The 21,076-nt window shown below is 35.3% G+C and overlaps 1 protein-coding gene across 5 annotated transcripts in view; it reads right to left on the bottom strand.

Moving 5' to 3' along the window:
* The window catches only part of PPARGC1A (PPARG coactivator 1 alpha), a 152,678-nt gene that overhangs the window by 23,280 nt on the left and 108,322 nt on the right, over positions 1 to 21,076 (bottom strand). For all 5 annotated transcript variants that reach the window (XM_074229702.1, XM_074229700.1, XM_074229699.1 and 2 more), the window contains 7 exons: positions 20,689 to 20,811; positions 19,622 to 19,826; positions 15,323 to 15,368; positions 15,141 to 15,214; positions 2,231 to 3,143; positions 1,578 to 1,682; positions 1,348 to 1,468 (listed from right to left, as the gene is read on the bottom strand). In XM_074229702.1, coding sequence (XP_074085803.1) covers positions 1,348 to 1,468; positions 1,578 to 1,682; positions 2,231 to 3,143; positions 15,141 to 15,214; positions 15,323 to 15,368; positions 19,622 to 19,826; positions 20,689 to 20,811 — 1,587 coding nt within the window. The remainder of the gene's footprint in view (positions 1 to 1,347; positions 1,469 to 1,577; positions 1,683 to 2,230; positions 3,144 to 15,140; positions 15,215 to 15,322; positions 15,369 to 19,621; positions 19,827 to 20,688; positions 20,812 to 21,076) is intronic.

Genomic DNA, 21,076 nt, shown 5'->3' with positions numbered 1-21,076 from the left:
CCATTCCTTTTCATGCCTATTGTTCACTTCTCTTCTCTTTTATTTTATTTTTTAGACTTTTTTAGACAAATATTTTATTTGTTTTCCAATTCTATACAATAGTAGTTTCTACCTATTATTTATGTAAGATTTTGAATTTTACAATTTATGCCTATTGCTGATCAGTCCCCTTCCTCATCTTTGGCCGTTTTCTCTCTAGCCTATAAATGAGTAAGCTATAGTCTGATTTTGATTATCTCTTTCCAGCTTTTGTGACGTTTCTCCTTAGTGGCATGCCCCCCCCATTCTCTCTCTCTCTCTCTGTCATCTCTGGTCCCCCTACTTACCCCCCCCCCCCATCTTGGAGAAGCAAACATTGCAGTCTTCTCTTAAACTATGATTGACATAAGTCATTGCTAAGAATTCCAAATGAACTTTTCCCCCTTGGCTCTTTGTACCTATGACCAAATGCAACAGAACTTCCCTCAGACTTATTAAGTGGTTACTGGTGATTGTTTAAGCAATGGCCAGGTTAATGAGCCAGGGAACTGCAATGGTTTGCTGAGATGAAGGTTCACATTAGCATCGACTTCAGCAGCTGTTTAGAGAGGAAACCCTGTGGCCAACTGCCTACAGATGGTAAGGGATGGATGAGAGTCAGCCTAAACTCTGAGGATAATTCAAAACTGAATTTTTATAAAGAAAAATTTATTACTACCTCTATACCTGTTCCATGGAGAGTCTGTGAAAACATGGTATTATATAGTACATAATAGACTGCAAAGAAAACAGCTGGAAGATATGGATAAATGAGCATAAATCATCTGATTGTATATTCACAGAAATGCAAAGGAATGACAATTGTCACTAAAATTTCTCTAAAGTCTATAAGTTTCACCTTCCCGAAACCTGATTTGAGCCCATCTCTGCAACTGACTATTCAATCTCTGGGGATTCAGTCATTAAGATTAATAAAGAAACCAAATGATGTCACCTGGGCTCCTATGTTTGGGTCTTAGAGTGAGTACAAAAGTAACAGGGCAATAACTGGAAACTATCCTAGGATGTAACAGACCTAATTTCTCTTGCTCAATATATTTTTCCTTTTCAATTTTAGTTATGTGTTTTAATCCACAGAATAGAGCATAAAGTAAAAGTTTAGGTGAAGCAGACATGCTAACTTGGTACTAGGTACGCTAGTACGACTTGGTACTAACTAGGTACTCTACAGTTGAAGGTGGATTTACATGACTGTTAAAGTTAAAAGATATTATCTGTTATTTTACCCGCAGCTCCACCTCAATTTTAATTCTTCTATTCTACAAAATGAAAAATAAAATACAATAAAATAATCTCCAAGCTGCTTACAATTGCCTTTTGCCTTTGCCTCTCTCTTTGCTTGGCTCTTTCAGACTCCCGTTTCTCATACTCTTTGCGGTATTCTTCCCTCTTCAGCTTTTCATGCTGATATTCTTCATAGCTGTCATACCTGAGAAACACAAATTGATCATTAAGTCAAGTACCTCAACTTAGCAGTGCAAAATAAAGGTTATATTTCGGGCATCCTTTTAAGAGGAAGTAAAGAGAAGCATCATCACCTGGGCCTACGGCTGTAGGGCGATCTGGAGCGTGACCTTGCATATAATGGAGAACTGCGGTGTCCCCGGTGTCTGCAGTGGCTGGACTCATAGTAGTAACAAGATCTGCAGGACAGGAAAACAACAACAAAAAACCCCTTTTGCAGCTGCCACTGAGCATGAGTTTATCTGTGTTCCAGAAGACTCTAGAGCTACATCTTACATAAATGGGCATTTTCCTCCTCCCTACCAGGGAGATTTCCCAGTGACAGTTTGTGATCATCTAGTCAGCTTAAAGGTCTGGAGTGATGTGTTCTCTCTCAGCGTCTCTTATTGATGTTAACACTGAGCACAGGTCTGGTACACTGTCAGCTTTATCCTGCATGGATCTCAACTATCCTGGCATAGGGCAGCTCTCCAGGTAATGGAAAAAGTTAGATGAGCAAGTTTCTTACAAATTGCTCTCCCTGATCTGACTGGCTCTACGTGGCATGTTCAAGGCTAGAAGATTTAAGAGAAGAGGAGGAAAACTGTAAGTGCAACAACAATCTTGTTAGCTCTGGCATCTCTGCAATTCAGCGACAAGAACTGCAATAGCTATGGATTTAGAATGCTTTTGACTTCAGGCTGAGTTAATCTGTGAGTATTTTGTTTTCATTTCTAACTTGTTTTACCTTGATGAAGATCTGCTGCCTGGTGACCTTGATCTTGACCTGGAATATGGAGATCGGGAACATGACCTGTGTCGAGAAAAGGACCTTGATCTAGAGTGTATCCTTTGGGATCTTTGAGAAAATAAGGATTTGGGCGGAGACACTGAATCTCTACAGGGAGAATTAAAAGAAGAGCAAGAAGGTGACGCGTCAAACAATGAATAGGATTGTGTCCCATCCCAAGGGTAGCTTAGTTTATCACTTTCATCTTCACTGTCATCAAACAGTCCATCCATAGCTAGTCCTGAATTTATAAACATAGGTAGTTTGGAGAATTGTTCGTTACTAAAATCACTGTTCCTCAGTTCACTGGTCTTGTCTGCTTCGTCATCAAAAACAGCTTGACTGGGATGACCAAAGTGCTTGTTCAGCTCAGCCCGGATTTCCTGGTCTTGGAGCTGTTTTCTGTGGCCGCATGGGGAACCCTGCTTGCTCGCCTGAAAAGTCTCTCTTGGGTAGCACTGGTCTGAATCTGTGGAAGAACGAGTCTGCCCCTGACATCCAGGGGAGGCATCTTTATATTCTAGTTGTCTAGAGTCCTGGAGCTCCTGTGATAAATTAATGCGTATTTCAGTTTTTGCATTAATTGACTGACAGTAGTCATGGTCACCAAATAGCCGCAAACTAGGCCGTTTTGCCTTTCTCTCCTCTTGTCCGCTGGATAGTACTGAAGTCTTGCTGAGCTGAGCATACAGCTCTGATTGTTCTGGACCTTTCTTAATGGGGTTATTTACTTGGGTACCAGAAGATTCACTATAGCGGGGTTTCTTTGAAGGTGGCACACTGCTTTTACATGATGACTTCTGCTTTGGAGAAGTCCTAAAAGGATTATCTTGATTAGCTTTATGAGGAGGAGTCGTTGGTGGAGTTAGGCCTAGGGAAGGGGAAAAAAAAGAGTGAGACAGGGAAAAAGATGTGTAGTTTTTGAAGTGCAGAATTTTTTTTAACCCAAGATTTTTTCCAAGATTCAAACAAGAATCCAAAACATTTAAAAGTGAAGCAATTTAAATCTATGAGAGAATATGGAAAAAACAAAACAAAAATCTTTTACTCTAATCCATTTTCACTAACAAGTGAAAGATCCAAAATTTGCCAGGGAGCAGGAAGAGTCATGGGATTTCATACATCAAACACCAATGCTAACAGTGCCAGTCCCTAGAACATATTAGAATATTACTATTAGGCTCTTCAACAGTGTGACTTGTATTGTTTGGTCAAGGACATTCTGTAAGCTATGACACAGAAGATAAACATGGTAGGAATGGGATGGGGAACTAAATCACAGAATAGCCTTGTTGGAATTGGTTTGATAAAGATGTTACATTAGATGCTCAAAGCTCAGGGTTCTTTGTCAAAACAAGAAAATTCATCCTCACAGCCAAATACATACATACATACATACATACATACATATATATATATATATATATATGCACACACATACATAAAAAAGAAAAAAGCAGTATGAAAGCAAATTAGCAAGGGGGAAAAAATGAAACAGACACCTTCAAAATAAGTTCTGTAATACATGGTGCAATAATACAGGGAACCAAAGCAACTTCACAACTTGAAGGCAATGATTCTTTGTCTCCACAGTTCATTAACTTAGTAAACCATGGCTAATGTAGGTATAATACATTCTTGTAAGCATAACTAATACATTCTGTCTAAAATATGGTTCTGCAACAGAAAACTAAGTGAATAGTAACACTAAATATTGCAGCAGCAGTGAGCCATTTTATTTAGAACTGAACATTAATGATTGTTGTAAGGTCTAGGGATAGAAACTTATCTGAGCTTCAGTGACCAAATAAATAAATAAATGAATGAATTAGGAAAGGGGAAAAAGCAATTCAGAATGTTCACTTTTTCACAGAATTCAGGAAGTTCCATCACCAGTTTCTGGAGGAGATTCTTTACACCATAGTAGTATAGTTCATCCCATATATATGACATACCTCATTGTAAGCCACAGTGGAATGGATCCTGAGACCAAATACCCAAATAAGGAAAAGAAGATAGGTTACAGTCCAACAACATGCTGGTTTACAGAACAATAGGTCTACATAGGAGAATGTGTATCAGCTATTCAGCAAAAAGAACCTGAAGTAACCTAATGTGCCTGAGGAAAGACTTAAGGCAACTCATGTTTCAAGGAAAAGCAGTGTCTCCCTTTACTTTCAAAAATGGCATAAAGAAACATGTAGGTCAAGAGAAAAGCACATGGAATTTTTTTGGTGAGACTGTTTCCCTCTTTAGTTATTTAAAAAAGGGGCTAGGGACAGAGGAAAGTGGGTTGATTAGAGGGTTTTTTTCAATTTTATTCAACTATTTGAAATACCAATTTTGATATTTCAGAACAATCTGTCTAATTGGGGGGAGGGGGAAGGAACAGAAATGACACATTAGCTCTTACTTCCAAACACTTTTATATTTGGCTTTGGAATCCAGCCAAAGGAATTCACTCAATGAGGCATTGCACAGATTCAGGAATTATATCCCTCCATCTCTAGCTGGGATACTCTGCTGGTCTATCTCTCCAATACTCTAAGTTTGGGTTTTTCTGTTTAATAGGGGATAAAATACAATGTAACAGATCCATTTGTGGATAAACAATTGTTGATAGGGTTTTTATTATCCTTCAATCTCTCATCTTCCTGAAGCTTTTTTCCTTGAAAGCACCCCTTTCCCAATTGAATCCACATTTTTTCTGACACCAATACCAGGCTCCTCTTTCAAATTTCTCTTTGAATACAAATTCATATGAAAAACTATTCAGATTCAAAAGTAAAAATTTCCCCTAAAATGGAAAGAAACTTATGACAAAAGAATGGTTAAAGAAATTAGGAAACTGTATTTAACAACCTCTCTGTTTTAGAATAAAGAGGAGCCAAAAAGGCAAGGAGATCAAAAAAGGAACAAGTTGCTTCTTGCAGGACAGTTTCCTTGAATGTTCTTCTTGGTATAAGGACAACTGAATCATGGAGAGGTTGATTGAACTGGCCCTTCATGATCCAGAGAGTGGGAAGGGTGATGGTGTACCCTAAATCAAACCAATGAGGCTATGTAGTAATGAGTTAAGGAGCATGAATATAGGGAGAGTCAGCTGAAGCCATGACAGAGAAGTAAAGATTAGCCTTACTATCCATTTGATTGTTCAAGATGAAATTACTCAAGAGAACACTGGGTAAACAACATATTAGGAATCTAAGCTGTCATAGCAAATTAAATAAGTAGGTCCTAGGCAAAAAATCATGGAAACTTCCATTTCCTTCTTAATGTTCTACCTGAATACTATGTCACTTACTACCTGTAAGAGTCATTTCACACATACACAGAACATAGTGGTTTCAACTATACTGTTGTAAACACCCAGAGGGCGGAACTCTTCTAAACTTCTTGATAAGCCATAGAGCTTTGTGTTAAAAAAAAAAAAAAAAAAATCAATCACTGAGGCATTTCACACATCATTGAATTGTATTTCAAAGAAAGAAATTCTAAAGTTTTATAAAACTGAAATTAGGCTACTATTAAAAAGAAATTAGTCTTTTATATAGTACAAAGTATCAGCAAATTAAACAACTAGTGTTGTTTTGCAATGGATTTTAGGTTCATAGATTTAAAAGTAGATAGAGGGGGTCCTTGAGGCCATTTAGGTAAATCCTCTCATTTCACAGACAGAAAACTGAATTCTAGTGTATGGTCATAAAAGAAGGAAGGTTAGTCAACCTTGGGGTCATGAAGACCTGAGTTGAAGTCCTGTCAATACTGGCTACTCCTCTATGAGTTATAGACATATTGTCAGTAACCAGAGGGCATTTTTACACCAATAATTTCCTAGGCTCATGAAAATAAGTCCAAAACAACAGAAATCTAAGGATTTTTGGAAATTCTTTCTAGTTTTGAAAACTTGAACTCTTTGCCCAATATCTTCTAAGTGATTCCCAATTTTCTAAAATAATAAAACCCTAGAGCTAAAAAAAGTGCTTCAAGATCATCTAGTCTAATTTTAAACACTGAACATAAATACACTCAACAAAATCCCTAGAATGCAGAGAATCAGTCTCTGAGTCAACCATCTCTAAAGTTTCTGGAAATTACATAGGTTATCATATGAGGTAACCTATTTTATTTTCAGTTGCCTCTACCTGTTAGATAGTTCTTTATTTTGAACTGAAATAATTTCTTCCCTTTGGTTATATCCTCTGTAGCCACAGAGACTAAGTCTAATCCCTTTTCCACATAATGGCCCTCCAACTATTTGAAGACTTTTATTCTATCCCTTCTGAGTCTTCTTTTTTCAGGCTAACCATAACTAATTCTTTCAACATTTCCTCATATGACATGTTTAGAGTCCCCTCACTATGGTGGCTGCCCTCCAGCAAGTTAATGTCTCTCTTAAAATATAGTACCCCAAATACACAGAATACAGTAGGACTTTTACCTTTTTTTGCTCTCTATACTATATTCTGTGTATGTAACCTAAAATTGTATTAGTGGCTTTGGTTACTATATCAAACTACAGCCTCACATTGAACTTAAAAATCGCATCAAACCCTCTAAAAACCTTTTGGGGAGGAAAGGTATTTTGTGTCTTATTGTGGTGTGTGTACTTGTAGACACAACTACCACTCCACTTAAAGAGCCAGATATATATATATATATATATATAATATATATATATATAAATATATATATATACACATATATACATATATATATGTTTATTTATTGCATACTATACAATAAACCAATATAATATGCATAATTATCTGAGGCAAAAACTTTCATGTTAGACTAATTTGATAAGCAGAGATAGCAGGCAGGATTGTGAATCACTGTCTTCAATTGATTTAGGAAAACTTATTGAAACAAAGATGCAAATAATGAAAGTAATTTACTATTCGTTAGAATTGATAATGCAAAATAACAACAAAAGCAATACAGCTCCGACAACTATCCAAAATTTTTGCAACTGATTGATACCTTTTCAGTTTGACTAAGAGGAAAAATCCTAGAAGGACAGAGTTTCTTGCCAATGTGCTGCCTATTTCTCAGGTGTGTTTGAGATCAGAGGATAAAGAAACTTTTTCTCTCACAGTGGAGTTCAGCTTTTACAAATTTCTAATGCATAGGGAAACCCTCCTACCTTTTGAACATTTGGGGAAAGAACCCATCTGACAGAACCCAGAAGTCTTTTATTTTTTGGAAGAAGGTAAGAAAGAGGCAGGGGGGTGAAGAAAGCAGCTTACCATTTAATGGACGTTTTGTCATCTTCATCCTAATCGTGGTAATCTTGATCTCATGCCCTGAGCCCCCATCCCTATTGCTCATGCCTTCCCTAACCCCTGGATTTTTTTTTCCTACACCCTGATTTCTGGGTGAATGTGTACATTTTGGTGTTGACAGTACAAGGTATATACCCTGCTCTCTCTTGAACTTAGCAGATTTTGACAGATTTATGTGAGGACAGATGGCCATTACAGGCTGAAGGCTGACAAGAGGCAGTTCAGAGCATTGTTAACACACTCGCACAAACTCTCAGCAGTGCAGCACTGTGCAGAATGTAATTCAGACTATAGCTTTTTTATTGCTGCCTATTTTCTTTTGTCAAAAGAGCCTGCTGTGCACAGCAACAAATGGCTGCCATTACCCAGAATGTAATGGGTGTCAGACAAATCACGTAACACAAACAATCAAGAGTATGTAGGTCATATTTCAACAGAGCACAACCTTAGCAATATTTATGATTACTGCATTGAAATGTGCTCTATAATAAACAAGTACCTCTATATCACTCACACTTACGTACTTCTGCACAGCAAATCTGGGAGAAGTGGTACACACTCTACAATCATCCTTTTAAAGTCTTTTTTAAAGTCAAAGACAAAGTATTTTTTTCATGGTATGTTGTAAACCCATTTTCATTGTAGGGTTCTTTTTTTAATTGAGTGACTCTGGAAAATGATATGTTCTGTGTTTTATTTGAGGTACACTACAATCTAGCCACTGATTGGGGCTTTTCCTGTTTGCTTAAAGCAGTTTATATCATTTCAAGAAAATCAACTACTAAATCTTCAAGAACTTTCTAAGGGTGTTGAATTTATTAATCAAATGCATTCTGAAGGAGAAAAAACTGATGAGATGGGAGACCAGTTTGTAGCTTTTACCCACAAACATGATGTCTATTCTAACAGACAACATAAGGAATATCCCCATGTTGTCCCTTGGACATCCATGGGACAACAGGTTTTCTTACATGAATAAGGAAACAAGTGAATTTCCATGCTCAGATTTTTATAAATGTGGAAATCTTGGGAAAAGTTTGGCAGGGAAGCACAAAAATGAATAGAGAATGGAAAAATAAGAACCATGAGTAAAATTATTAAAGGTCTAATGTTGATTCAGTTCATTTAAGAGAAGATTGTGGAACAATTTAACCATGACTTCCAAATTTTGTACATAAAAAAATCTTCATCTCCACCAAGGACAGAAAAAAAAGAGAAATCTGATTGAAACTACAACATATGGTTTGACATATGGAAAAATTCTTGACAGCAAGTGTTGTCAAATAAGTAAACCTGTTGAATGTCTTTCTCTAGGGTTCTATGGGCATAGAAGTGATTTAAGTGACCTCAATGAAGTTACTCTAATGTGCTTCTGTTTATAAAATCCAGAGCTCCTGGGAAAACCTTGTACCCCTAATACAAGTAAACAATTGCTTGATGGTGTACAGTGATGTAAATCACTTAAGGAGAGAATGACTAAATTTGACAAAGAATCAAATTCAAACTAAGTTCTTAAGAATTTTTCTCTATTACAAAAGTCTCTGAAAACAGCATTATCAAGAATAACATTATGTAATAGGCCAAATAAAAAATAATTAAATTGGCAGATTGGTTTTATGGTCCATGGACCAGAATTTTTACCCAAAAAAAAAATGGAACTACTGAAGTCAGCTTCTGTTAAAGCTAACTGATTGAAACTACACATTCATGTCATCAGGAGAGTTATCATTCTAGTTCCTAGCTATGTCAAATTAATGTCAAATTGTAAGAAATGGACACACTTGTTGAATTGACATTTTCTTCCTTCAAGTTGCAAAGTGTAGATCTTTTTGTTTTAAATGCTCTCTGCCAAAAGAGCTTTCCTTTTGCTCTCCTCTTGCTTTATACAAGCCATTTTGAAATCAAATTAGTTTTACACCTGTAAAGTGAAGTGTTTTTTTTTTCTTAGCTAAAAAGAGCTAGTTTAGGACAATCTCAAAGACAACAGACCAGATGGCATCAGCCAATAAAGCAAACTTCCTTTCCCATTCCTCCTGCTCTTCCAAGGATATTACAGATGGGGCAGGAAACATTTATTTGTTCCAGAAGCATCTGAATCTTATTGACTATTCCATCACTATGGTAGAGTAAAGAGAGCAGTGGATTTGAAGTCAAAAGACATGGGTTCAAAATCCTATTCTGCCACTTACTACTGAATGATTGCCTTTAATTTCGTTTTTTTAATTCAATTAAATTTATTTTTGTTTTATTTTTAAGTTCTGTGAATTGAAAAGACTGTACTAGATGACCTCTTCTAGGGTCTCTACATCTATGATTCTATAATTTCCACTTCCACAAGGAGTTTCTGCAACCTAAAAAACATTATTTTTCATATATAGAAATCGGTCCTTTTCATATGAAACATATTAATAATACTTTTGAATTTGAAATATTATAAATATCAATCTGGAATAAACTATATAGTGAAGTATTTCAAGGTTGCTATTGTAGATTTTTCCTTATTAATAACATGGATGAAAATATATATGTCATGTTTTTAAACAACATGAAGCTTATAAAAATAGCTAATACCTTGGATTATAGAAACAGGATCTAAAGAGAAAGAACATAATAGGCATATACAGGAACTCCCACACTTGAGTTTAAGAATATCTACTAAGGGGAGCAGAACTAGAGGAACATTATACACATTAACAGCAATACTGCAAGATGATTGACTACGATGGACACAGCTCTGCTCAGCAGTTTAGTGATCAAGGACAAATCTGAGAAAGACATGTTATAGAAAATACTATCCATTTCATAGAAAAAACTGTAGAGTCTGGAATGCAGAACAAAGCATAGTATGCTCACTTTTTAAAACTTCTTTCATTTTTTTTTCTTTCTCATATTTTTTCCCCATATATCTCATTTTTTTCTTTTTACAACTAATATAGAAATCTGTTAAATATGATGGTACATGCACAATGCCATTGTGGGGGAGGTGGGAAGGGATAGTGGTAGAAAAATGTGAAACTCAAAAGTGTGCAAAAGGGTGAAATGTTGAAAACTATCTGCATGTAATTGGAAAAGATAATTAAAAAAAACCTATCTTCTATATAAGTACAAGATGGTAGAAATTATAGCTAGAAAGTACCCTATATGAAAAAGGTCTAGATTTATAAACAGCTACAATCTTAAAATGAATTTGACATTGTGATATTGTATCCAGAAAAACTAATGTACCTGTTGGTTCTGTTAGCAGAAGCATACTTTCCTGAACAAATAAATGCTTGTTGAATTAACCTGATAGTCATAGTTCTCTTTAATCAGCTTTGATCAAGTTAGATCTAGAATATTTCTGGGCACCAAATTTCAAGGTGAATGAATGAAGGAAAGAATGAAAAAGCATTTATTAAGTGCTTTCTATATCCCAAGATTTGTGCTAAGGTTAGGGCAAGGGTGGGTTGAGGGGAGAAGAAATACAAAAGCAAAGTCACATAGCTTACATTCTAATAGGGAATACGATTGTGGTTGGCTGTCAGGAAGGGGCACTTTGGTCCAAAAACTGAAGCTTTAAGGAGATGAAATTCATTAGCATTCAATAGCAGGGTTGATTTTATCCTGGATTTAGAAATAGAGAGCTCACAGGTTGAAGAAAGAGGGTAGATCTTATGGTGATGCTGTTGAGAAGATGGTCATGAAGTAGGAAAATATTGATGAGGCTGCACATGAGGAAACTAAAAAAAACAGGCTATAACCTAAAATATCGATATGTTTAGGCTGAAAAAAAGGCACTGGGGACATGATTGTGATCGTAAAATATGTGAAGGTCTGTCATGTAGGAAAAAAGGGGGGGAAGAATTAAATTTGTTTTACTGGACTCAAGGGCAGGATTGGATATGTGGGTAAAATTACAGAGACACAGAACTTCATAATAATTAAAGCTGTCGAAAGATTGAATGAACAGCCTAGAAGGATAGGGAGCTTCACATCTCAGCAATTCTTTAAATGGAAGCTGGATGACCAGTTTTGAGTGATGCTAAACAGGAAATTGCTCCTTTAGAGACTGGATTCAATCACCTTGGAGCTCTTTTCCAGGTGCAGTTTTATGATTCTATCAAGGATAATCTCTTATCCCATAGAGAAAGAAATTAGGGCTTTCTGTATAGAAGAAAGAGAACCATACTTGAATTCTTAAGACCTAGGTTCCAGCCCTGATTTTGATATTTGCCAGCCTTGCAATCTTTACCTCTGTACCTTAGTTTCTTCATTTGAAAAACAGGAATAATAATTCAAAATTTTTCCAAGTTAAAAATAATAAAAAATCTGAGTTGGAAGGGAACTCAAAAGGCCAGTCTGTATCTCAACAAGAATCTTTGCAATAATAATCCATAGAACAGGAACAGAAAAGAATAACACAAAAGCAATTTGTCCCTAGAGTGGTTTCTATCTGGATCTCATTGAACGATGAGAATGAAATTCCAGTCTCCCCCGGGTATCGCCCTCCACTCCCTTATCACTAATCTTACCTGGCTCTGTGTCATTATCACAGACCAAATTGCTATTCAACATCTCCCAGAAATAATACTGATCCATGAAAAACTTAGGAAGAATTTTTTTAGTAGATGTTACTATAACAAATACTCATCATTTTCAGGCTACATAGGTCATGAAAATTTTCAAAATTCAGAGACCTAGCAAGTCAGAAATGAAAATTATTTAGGATATTACTGTATTTCTTTTATTACTGGAATTCTGCCAAGGATGCTTTCAGACAGTCTATAGAGTATGACCTTATATCATAATACACATATTCATCTATAAACAGTTGTCATTTTATCTATTTGGCCAGAGTCCATAGAAGAATAAATATAAAAAAGTAATAGCAGGATAGCAAATTGTTTTGGGAGTGTTTAAATATGAACTACATCAAAAAAATAAAGATGAGCAAAAGATTATTCACTACAATAATAATAAAACTATTAAAAGCTTATAACAAAAAGCAACATAGAGGTTTAGAACAGGTTGAAGAGATCAAGGTAATTTAAATATTCTTAATATTGAGGGTGGGGAAGTGACAAAGATGGTAGAAAACACTCTTGGAAAATTCCCAGATCAGAAGAAGATATATATTCCATTATTTGGTTCATTGTATGATCTCTCTATTATTCTCAAATTGTTATATGTTCATTATTCTCTAAAATATCCATTACATATTCTTCCCCTCATGCTCTTGCTTAGTTTCCCCATCATCTTAAAGTGGCTTACTCATTTTCTTCACCTATGTAAAAATTATTCATATCTTTAAAGAAATAATTTAGTTCTCTTGTCCTCCAAAAAGCCTTCTGACAAACCCCTATAGCAATCATTGCCTGCAGCACCACCTTGGCAATTAATCACATACTGTGATTTTTTTTTTTATTGCTTTCCAGATTTAGGACAAAGCTATGCAAAGGCAGAGGGGTAAGAGATGGGAGTGCTGAGTCTAGGAAACAGCAAATAGACCCATTTGACTGGAACAAAAAGTGTATGAAAGGAAATAATGTGAAATAAAGGCTTTAGTTAAATTATAAGGACTTTAAATTTTAAGTTAAGTTTGTATTTTATCTTAGAGCAGGAGTTTTAAACCTGAGTCTGTGAATTTAAAAAAAAATATAAATGGATTTCAATATCATAGATTTACTTTACAATGCTGTAATTTTACACATTTAAAAGTATTATTCTGAAAAGAGTTCCATAGGTTCTAACACATTGCCAAAGAGGTTTATTACATGAAAAAAGCTTAAAACCCCTGTCTTCTATTAGAACCTTAGTCAACAGAGAAGCAAGTGAAGTTTCCTAAGCAGAGGAGTTATGCTGTCAGGTTAACACTTTAGTAAACTTGTTTTAACAGCTATGTGGAGGATGGCTTAGAGAAAGAGGAGAATGGAAGTTAAAAGATCAGTTAGGAGCTTTTGCAACAATTTCATTGAGAAGCAATTTGGATCTGAACTAGGATAGTGATAATGCAAGAGAGAGAGAAAAGATGGTTAAAAAAATTTGAAAGGGTAAAGGAGAGAAAAGAGTGAAGGCTAACATTGAGGTTGTTAGTTGGGTTGACTGAAAGGAGGACATTTCCCTCAATAGAAACAGGGAAGTCTACAGGAGGCATGGAGGTGATTTACAAGAAAAGTTTATTTCATTTAGGGCAAGTGAATTTGAATTATAGCCATTTTTATTGTAATTTACTTTTTCATATGTTAGTAGATACTTTTTCAATTGGACTGAGCTCCATGTGAACAGAAATAAATATTTTGTGCTCCTCTGTGTTCTCATCAATTAGCTCATTTGCTTTACAAAGATGAATACACTGTGAATCAGTGAATATTTGGTGATTGGTACCTAAAGATTTTCAGCACCATCCAAAAGAAAATATACCTCAGTAATAATATAAATACTGGATTGCTGACATAAATAAATATTGTTATAGATGCTTTAAATGTGTCTAGATAACTATGAAGTTGCTTTTCAGAATTGCTAATTCCTCTCCCATAGAGTGCATGACAGTAAACTTGTAACTAAACAATATAAAACAACATTGGCTGGACAATAAGTTACAGAGAAATGCTCTGTCTTCCAAGAGAGTATAATTAAAACTACGAAGCTATTTTAGGATACCAGATGTTCGTCTCCCAATAAAACGACTAGAACTGACAAATAGGTGTGAAATTTATTTATATGTAGGTAGATTTTATAAATATATGCAATAATAATGTGTTGTACAAATAATTAATGTGTGTATAAATACACATGTATACATACATTATACACATACCTAAGGAATTAATATATGTACATAACACATTTATACCTTCATAAATCTCAATGGAGATGCCATATGAGATTAGTTTCTCTGCCTCTTGATCAAAGCATGTAATTTTCCTTTTCCTAGAAGATAATTTAGCAAACCTGAACTATGAAATTAGACCCAGAAACAATGACCATGGTCAAGTACCACAAGTTCCAGTTGGAAGTTCCTTCTTTCCTTTGCTTTTTGCCTAACCTCAATAATAACCAGAGTCCGAGTTGTTCTTGTTCAGACAGTCTAGGAGTCATTTTCAGGTAGAGATCAAACACCAAACCCCAAAAGACACTGTTGTACAATCAATACGTGTGAGTAATGGAGAGGTTAGCAAATACCATATTTGGTATGAGGGCATTATGAGGCTTAGAATATCAAATGAAAACTCACCAGGTAAGACCAGGAGTACAAAATGTTTGAGGTACTTGCTTTTCTTCTAAAATACAAAGATCCTTTTTGTTCTTAGTTTGTTGTTTTTCTGTAATGTAACTGCAGTACCTGGGTGACTAAGAACTACAAATGGACATTTTCTTTCTTTAAAACATACATATGCAGGTGTTCCAAAAAGTCTTAGTACAGTTTTAAGCATTAATACATTAATACCTTAAGACTATATTAAGCCTTTGGGCACACCCTGTAAATTTCAATGTTCAGTTTTCCTTTTGGTTTAATTTTTTACTACCTATGCTCACTGCAACATTATACTATGAACTTCACAAAAACAGCCACACTTTAAAAATTCTTAAAACACCTGTCTTACCTGCAGTTCCAGAGAGTTCCACACTTAAGGTTCTTTCAATAGTCTTGTTCTCAAATGGGGAACCCTTGGGATCACTGGAAGATAGGGCACATTTATAAAAACAAGCTGAAATGGAGTTGCTGTAGCCAAATGTATCAATACTCCCTCCCCTTTTTATACTGTTTACCCTTCTTAATACTTACTTTGGTGACTCGGGTGTCAAAGGAAGTGATAAACTTGTTGGTTTGGCTAAAGAGGAAAAAAAAGAAACTGATTATGAAATACTGAAAAATGATGAAGATGATATTTTTTCTACCAGGTGTCATCCAATAGCAGAATTTGAACATGACTGGGAACCTAAGGACTGAGCTAAATTGTTCACGAGGGAACCTTAGAAGAGTTAGTCAAAGTCCAAGAACAATTGTTTTGGAGGGCACTATGTTTATAGTCATTTGAAAACACAGAAAACTAAAACTTTTCCCCAAGACATGTGATCCATGCTAAAGGAAGGAAATTTCACACAATACCACAGGAAATTGCATTTTTCTCATTTAATTGAGAATATAGGATTTGGTTTGTCTCAAAATGAGAACAGCAGAGTAACTACAAGGCAACAGAACGTTATGAATATTCAGCTGATGTTACTTCAACAATGTACGATTTTATATGTAGCTCTGAGAATAGGTTGCTTCTATGGGGCCAAAACTCAGTTCAGAATGATCCAAATTAGAGGAAATTGTTTGCTGGATTATGGATATTGGAAAATGATAGGTATCTACAAAGGTAGCTTACAGAAGTCCTTAAATGCCTCCAAAACTGTAATAAAAGGAAAAACTAAACCAAAAATATTGCATTTCTATCTGGTGAAACCCATAAAAGTTTCAATGCAAAGTCTCTTTCCCTCTTTCAATGCTCATCTCCAATTCTACCTCCTACAGGAATTCTTCCTAAATTTAGAAAGATAAAAGATAACTCTTCTCACCCAAACATAACTGACAATTGCTTTTCCTTTGGCAGCCATGTGCAATGAATGAACAGAGGGGAAGGAAAAAAGATTCATCAAAAAAATATGTAAGGCTGTATTTGCCTTAGAGGAAAGTTAAAATTTTAGCTCCTTTATTTGTTGGTCTAAGGGCATGGACAATATTCATCAGTTATTCGAGTAATTCAATTCATCAAATGTAGTTGCTAAGATAGATAGAAGCTGTTTTATTGTTTCCAAATTAAAGTCTGAAACAAAGTATTTTACAAAGATAAATTTTATTTATACACTGTAAGTCATGGATTAGATTTATGTTTTAAAATTAGCAAATGTTATATCATCATCTATCGAGTCTGTTGAAAGAAGTACCATTCCTTATGATTCCTTCTATGTATTAGTTACTTAGATTGATTGGGTTTTTCAAATGCAGATTAATGAACTTGATTTATTTTTAGTTTGAGTATGTCCAATGTAACAAATCCTTTAAAATCATTAAAGACATTTATAAATGGATCTTTTTTAGGGGAGTATAAACTTCAAAAGCTTCATGAGGAAGAAAAGAGGTTTTTCCTAAAACAAAATCAAGTGTGCACTTCCTTTTTGCCATATAACAAAATGATACACCTACGAGTGTGATAGTTGAAATGCTAGCTTAAAAAGTAAGTTTGAATTCATTTACATTTTTGTTCCAAACCTTCTTTTGCATAAGAAACTCTTTCTTCCACAGATACAGATTGGCATCTTTTTTTTTCAATTTATCATCTTCGAGATCTCATTAGCACACTAAAAGGTCAGATAACTTGCTTATGATCATATTGATTTGTCAGTGGCAAAATCTGAACCCAAATTTTTCTGTCACTAACACTGGTCCATTATTCTCTAAGTTTCTTGGAGAGTTCTATACTGGTCAAATATTCAAATGCAAAAAAGAGAGAAGGCAATCATAATTGACAAGATCAACTTCTAACAGGAATTGGCAAAAAGTTAGAATTCTGTCTACATTAAGCCTCCTCTACCCAGTGCCTCATCAATAAACAATTTCATGCCTTGTAGAAGTAACTACTTGGCCTATACCTGAACTAAGAACATGATGTCAGCTACATAGAGCTAAAGAATAAAGTTAAAAACCAAAAACTACCTGTAACTCAAAAGCAATCTGAATCTCAGGGTTTTTGTAACACAATAAATATGAGAATCATACACAAACTATTGTAGACTTCAAAAACAAGATTCTTATTCAGTCCCCCCACACACACTCCTTTGAGCTTGATATAATGTTTGATAATAGGAAAAAATCTTAAGAGCTGGGCAATTCCTCCCTGGTTAATGGTCATCAGCAATATATTACTTGGAAAGGAATGCCTTTTCCTCAGACTAAGATTTCAAGTTGGAAGGAACTCCAAAGATATTGTATTCCAGACCCTTGTATTATACAATATAGCTAAGGAAACTGAAGATCAGAGAGGTTTGTTTGCCAGAAGAGTGGACAGACTCAGATGCTTTGAAAACAAGCCCACAACTCTTCTCACCACATCATGTACCAGTTACTAGTATTTTGGGATAAAGCCTTATTTGAATATTCACAGTACTCAGAGAGAGAGAAACAATCATATATAAGCTAATGACATCAGTGACAGAAATCATTTTCTCTTCTACAATAACCATTTATATTATATTCAGTGAAATTATCACTTTATAAAGTTCCAACTATGCTCTAAAGGGAAGGAGGGGAACTAAGGTATTTAGATTCTGATTAACAGCCAGGAAATCATTGCCCTTAAAATCTATGGCCAGGATTGCTTTCTTGAATGAATGGAACAACTTGGGATGGGATGCAAAATCAAATACAGAAACAAAGACCTGGGATGGCCAATGAGAAATAACATGTCTTAACCTTTCACTTTGCCCATTTCTGACTTCACCTGACATTTCTGCTCTGCTCGACTTGCTTCATCTGCTCAAAAGCAGGTGAAGCTTCAAGTTTGCATGAAGGTGGGTCTGTGGGAAATAGAGCAGTTTAAAATGTTAACTCTTTTTCAGGGTCTAGATAGGAAGGGATGGATAGAGACCTAGACATCATGGAAAGTCAAATGGGGAGGTAACTTTGAATATTAAAAAATGTTCTCATACAATACTAAGATTATTATATAAAGGAAGGACAGGGGAAAGGAATAGCAATTTGGTATCCTGAAAATGAAGATGTTTACTTAAAAGGAAACAAACAAAACAGCCACCACCATCACCACCCCCAAACAATTAACATACCTGTATGTAATTATCATGGTTCAAAACAGGGATCAGGGGTTGGGAACCTGTAGCTGTAAGGGGAAGTTATAGGAAACAAAAGAAAAACAGGGGATCTTTACACCCGCCACTTCAGAATACACCTATTTCCACTGTATTGCAACAAATTCTACAAGTAGAGTCGAAGTGGAAACAGGCATATTTAAAGTAAAAAGTAACTTCAAACAAGTTCTCTTGGGCCTATAAATCTATACTGTATCTCGGGCAGTAATGGAAAAAAATTGAAAATTACTCATGATAACAATAACTTGCATTTCTATTATGCTCCAAGTTTTGTAAAATGTTTACCTCACAACAGTTCTATGAGGTAGGTTGTGTTTCAACTGCATGTTACTGATGAGGAAACTGAGATTCAGACATTACCCATGCCAAAGTGGCTAGCGAGTGTCCAAGCCAAAAACGGATGCCTCAATCCCTGGATCCAGATCAAATAACAGCAGGTATTTAAAAAATCTTCTGGGTCTCACTTGAACTACTAACTTTTCTAGTCTAGGACTAGACAAGAAAAGTCAACTGATAGCAGATATTCAGTTTAATCTGGACAATCAACATTTTAGAATGAAAGGGGGTGGGGGGAGATGAAGACTTGAAAACCTTATTCCTAAGGTTCCAACAGCAACTAAGATCAATCAAGCAAGCAAAAAGTATTTACTAAACCCCTACTAGGTGTCAATCACTGCAACAGGCAATGGAAATTAAACATTTATGTTCAGAAAAGGAACTATAAAGATACTATTCCTTTTATTCCTCAAGGAATATATGGAAAATTAACTATGTTGTTCTCCATTTTTACAAAGTTGAAGGATATTACCCTTCCCCCCATGCTAAAAAAAAAGCCCACTTTTGAGTTGGTAGACTTCAGTTGGTTAGGACTTCAGCTATATTAGTAACGTCCATATAAGTATCATCTGATGTTGTAATTCTTAGTCACTTCTCCCTTTACCTCCAATCCCCACCAACCAGAGCACTCCAGAGTGTATTTCAGGTTCCTTTTATGAATTGTGATTTACCTGTATATTATTTCAAAAATTATGTTAAATAACTTTCAACAAAGAGTTATCTCCTATTCCTGGTCCTTCCTTCTTTAGTGAAGAGTTTCTGACTTTTCTGCACCACAGGCAGTAACACAAGCAACGGAAGAACCAAGTCTTTTCAGAGTCACTGGGTACCAGTGCCTCATCACTGACAACTCAGTGTCTTCAACTCCCAAACCTACCTTGCAAATGATGCGGCTGAGACTGAAGGTGGGGCTTCTTTTTGGAAGGACATTTGTCTTTGTTGCTGTTCCTGCTCTCTGTTGGTTTGGTCTGAGGAGGGTCATCATTTGTAGTCAGATACTTGAGAAGCTCTGAGCAGGGACGCCTTTGTGGCTTTTGCTGTTGACAAATGCTCTTCGCTTTATTGCTCCATGAATTCTCGGTCTTAAAAACAAGGCATAAAAAAAAGGAAAATTAGTGAACTGAACCTTATCAGAATGGATATAGGTTTTCTGAAGAGATGAGATTTTCAATGAAGTGTTCAGTCTAAGTGTACTAGATCTATGAGCTGTGAATAATTGTTTGCAGAACAAGGAAAGAAAATTACATTTAAAATTCCTAAATGACATTTATGCAGCGTTTTATTTCATTTCTCCTACATTTCAATGTTCCTACTCAGCAACATGTAACTAACAAGACCCTACAGCGCCTTTATGTGAACCCAAAAAAAAGAGACTGGTTTAAACTTTAATTTGCTGCTGATTGCTTGGGCCCAGTATTCACAACTCTCTTAAGTACCCCTAAATGCTCCGTTTTCAGTTACAGTGAGTGGCAAGACAAACATTGTTTAATACAGCCTGCTAACAGAATTATGTCATTGCTAGCTTTCTATCCAATTAATAGCTGATAAAGATCTTTTATTGAGATTCTAGAATTATCTTTCTAAGGTAGACAGCTGTCAAATGATAATCTTATATCTTATTGTTGCTCATAAACAAGGGGACTCAATGAGAAAAAAATTTATTGTATACTGTTCAAGTCCATGTATTAATAATATGGACAAAGAGCAACAGACAATGAGACCTCCCCATTCCCCCACCCCAAAATTGAAGCAAAATTAAACTATTCACAGTTGAAACTAGTTTAAGTGATTTTTTTCTAGAACCCAATACATTTCACATTTGACATTTTTGAAATCTTTTGCAGGATGTTAGCCAGATTAATACATATCTGTTGCTTGCTCTACAATGAAAGTATAAAACTCTTTGTTACTTTTTTCCCCTTATTACAAAGATTAAGTTTGTACCTTAACAACCGCAGGGTTTGTTCTGATCCTATGATTAGTATTTGCATGGTTCTGAGTACTGAGACCACTGCATTCATTATAACTTAGCTGAGTGTTGGCTGGAGCCAGTAAGAGCTTCTTAAGCTATAAACATATCAGGGAAGGGGAAAAGAAAAAAAAGTTATGCATCTTTAAGGATTAGAATACTTTATTAGAATTTTTTACATATTTACTTAAAATTAGCTGCATCAATCTGAACAAGTAGAGCACAAATAGTTCAAAAGGAATACAAAAAGAAATAACCTTTACGTAAAAGGGTTTGAAATTATATTAAAAATTAATGGAGGTGCTTCCTTTTTTGACATTCTAGGTGGTGCAGGGAGTTTAAGTAAGAGTTTGAAATTATATT

The sequence above is a fragment of the Macrotis lagotis genome, chromosome 3, assembly GCF_037893015.1.
Source record: "Macrotis lagotis isolate mMagLag1 chromosome 3, bilby.v1.9.chrom.fasta, whole genome shotgun sequence".
NCBI lineage: Eukaryota > Metazoa > Chordata > Mammalia > Peramelemorphia > Peramelidae > Macrotis > Macrotis lagotis.
Note: the sequence above shows the minus strand (reverse complement) of the source record. Positions and strands in the feature narration are given on the sequence as shown.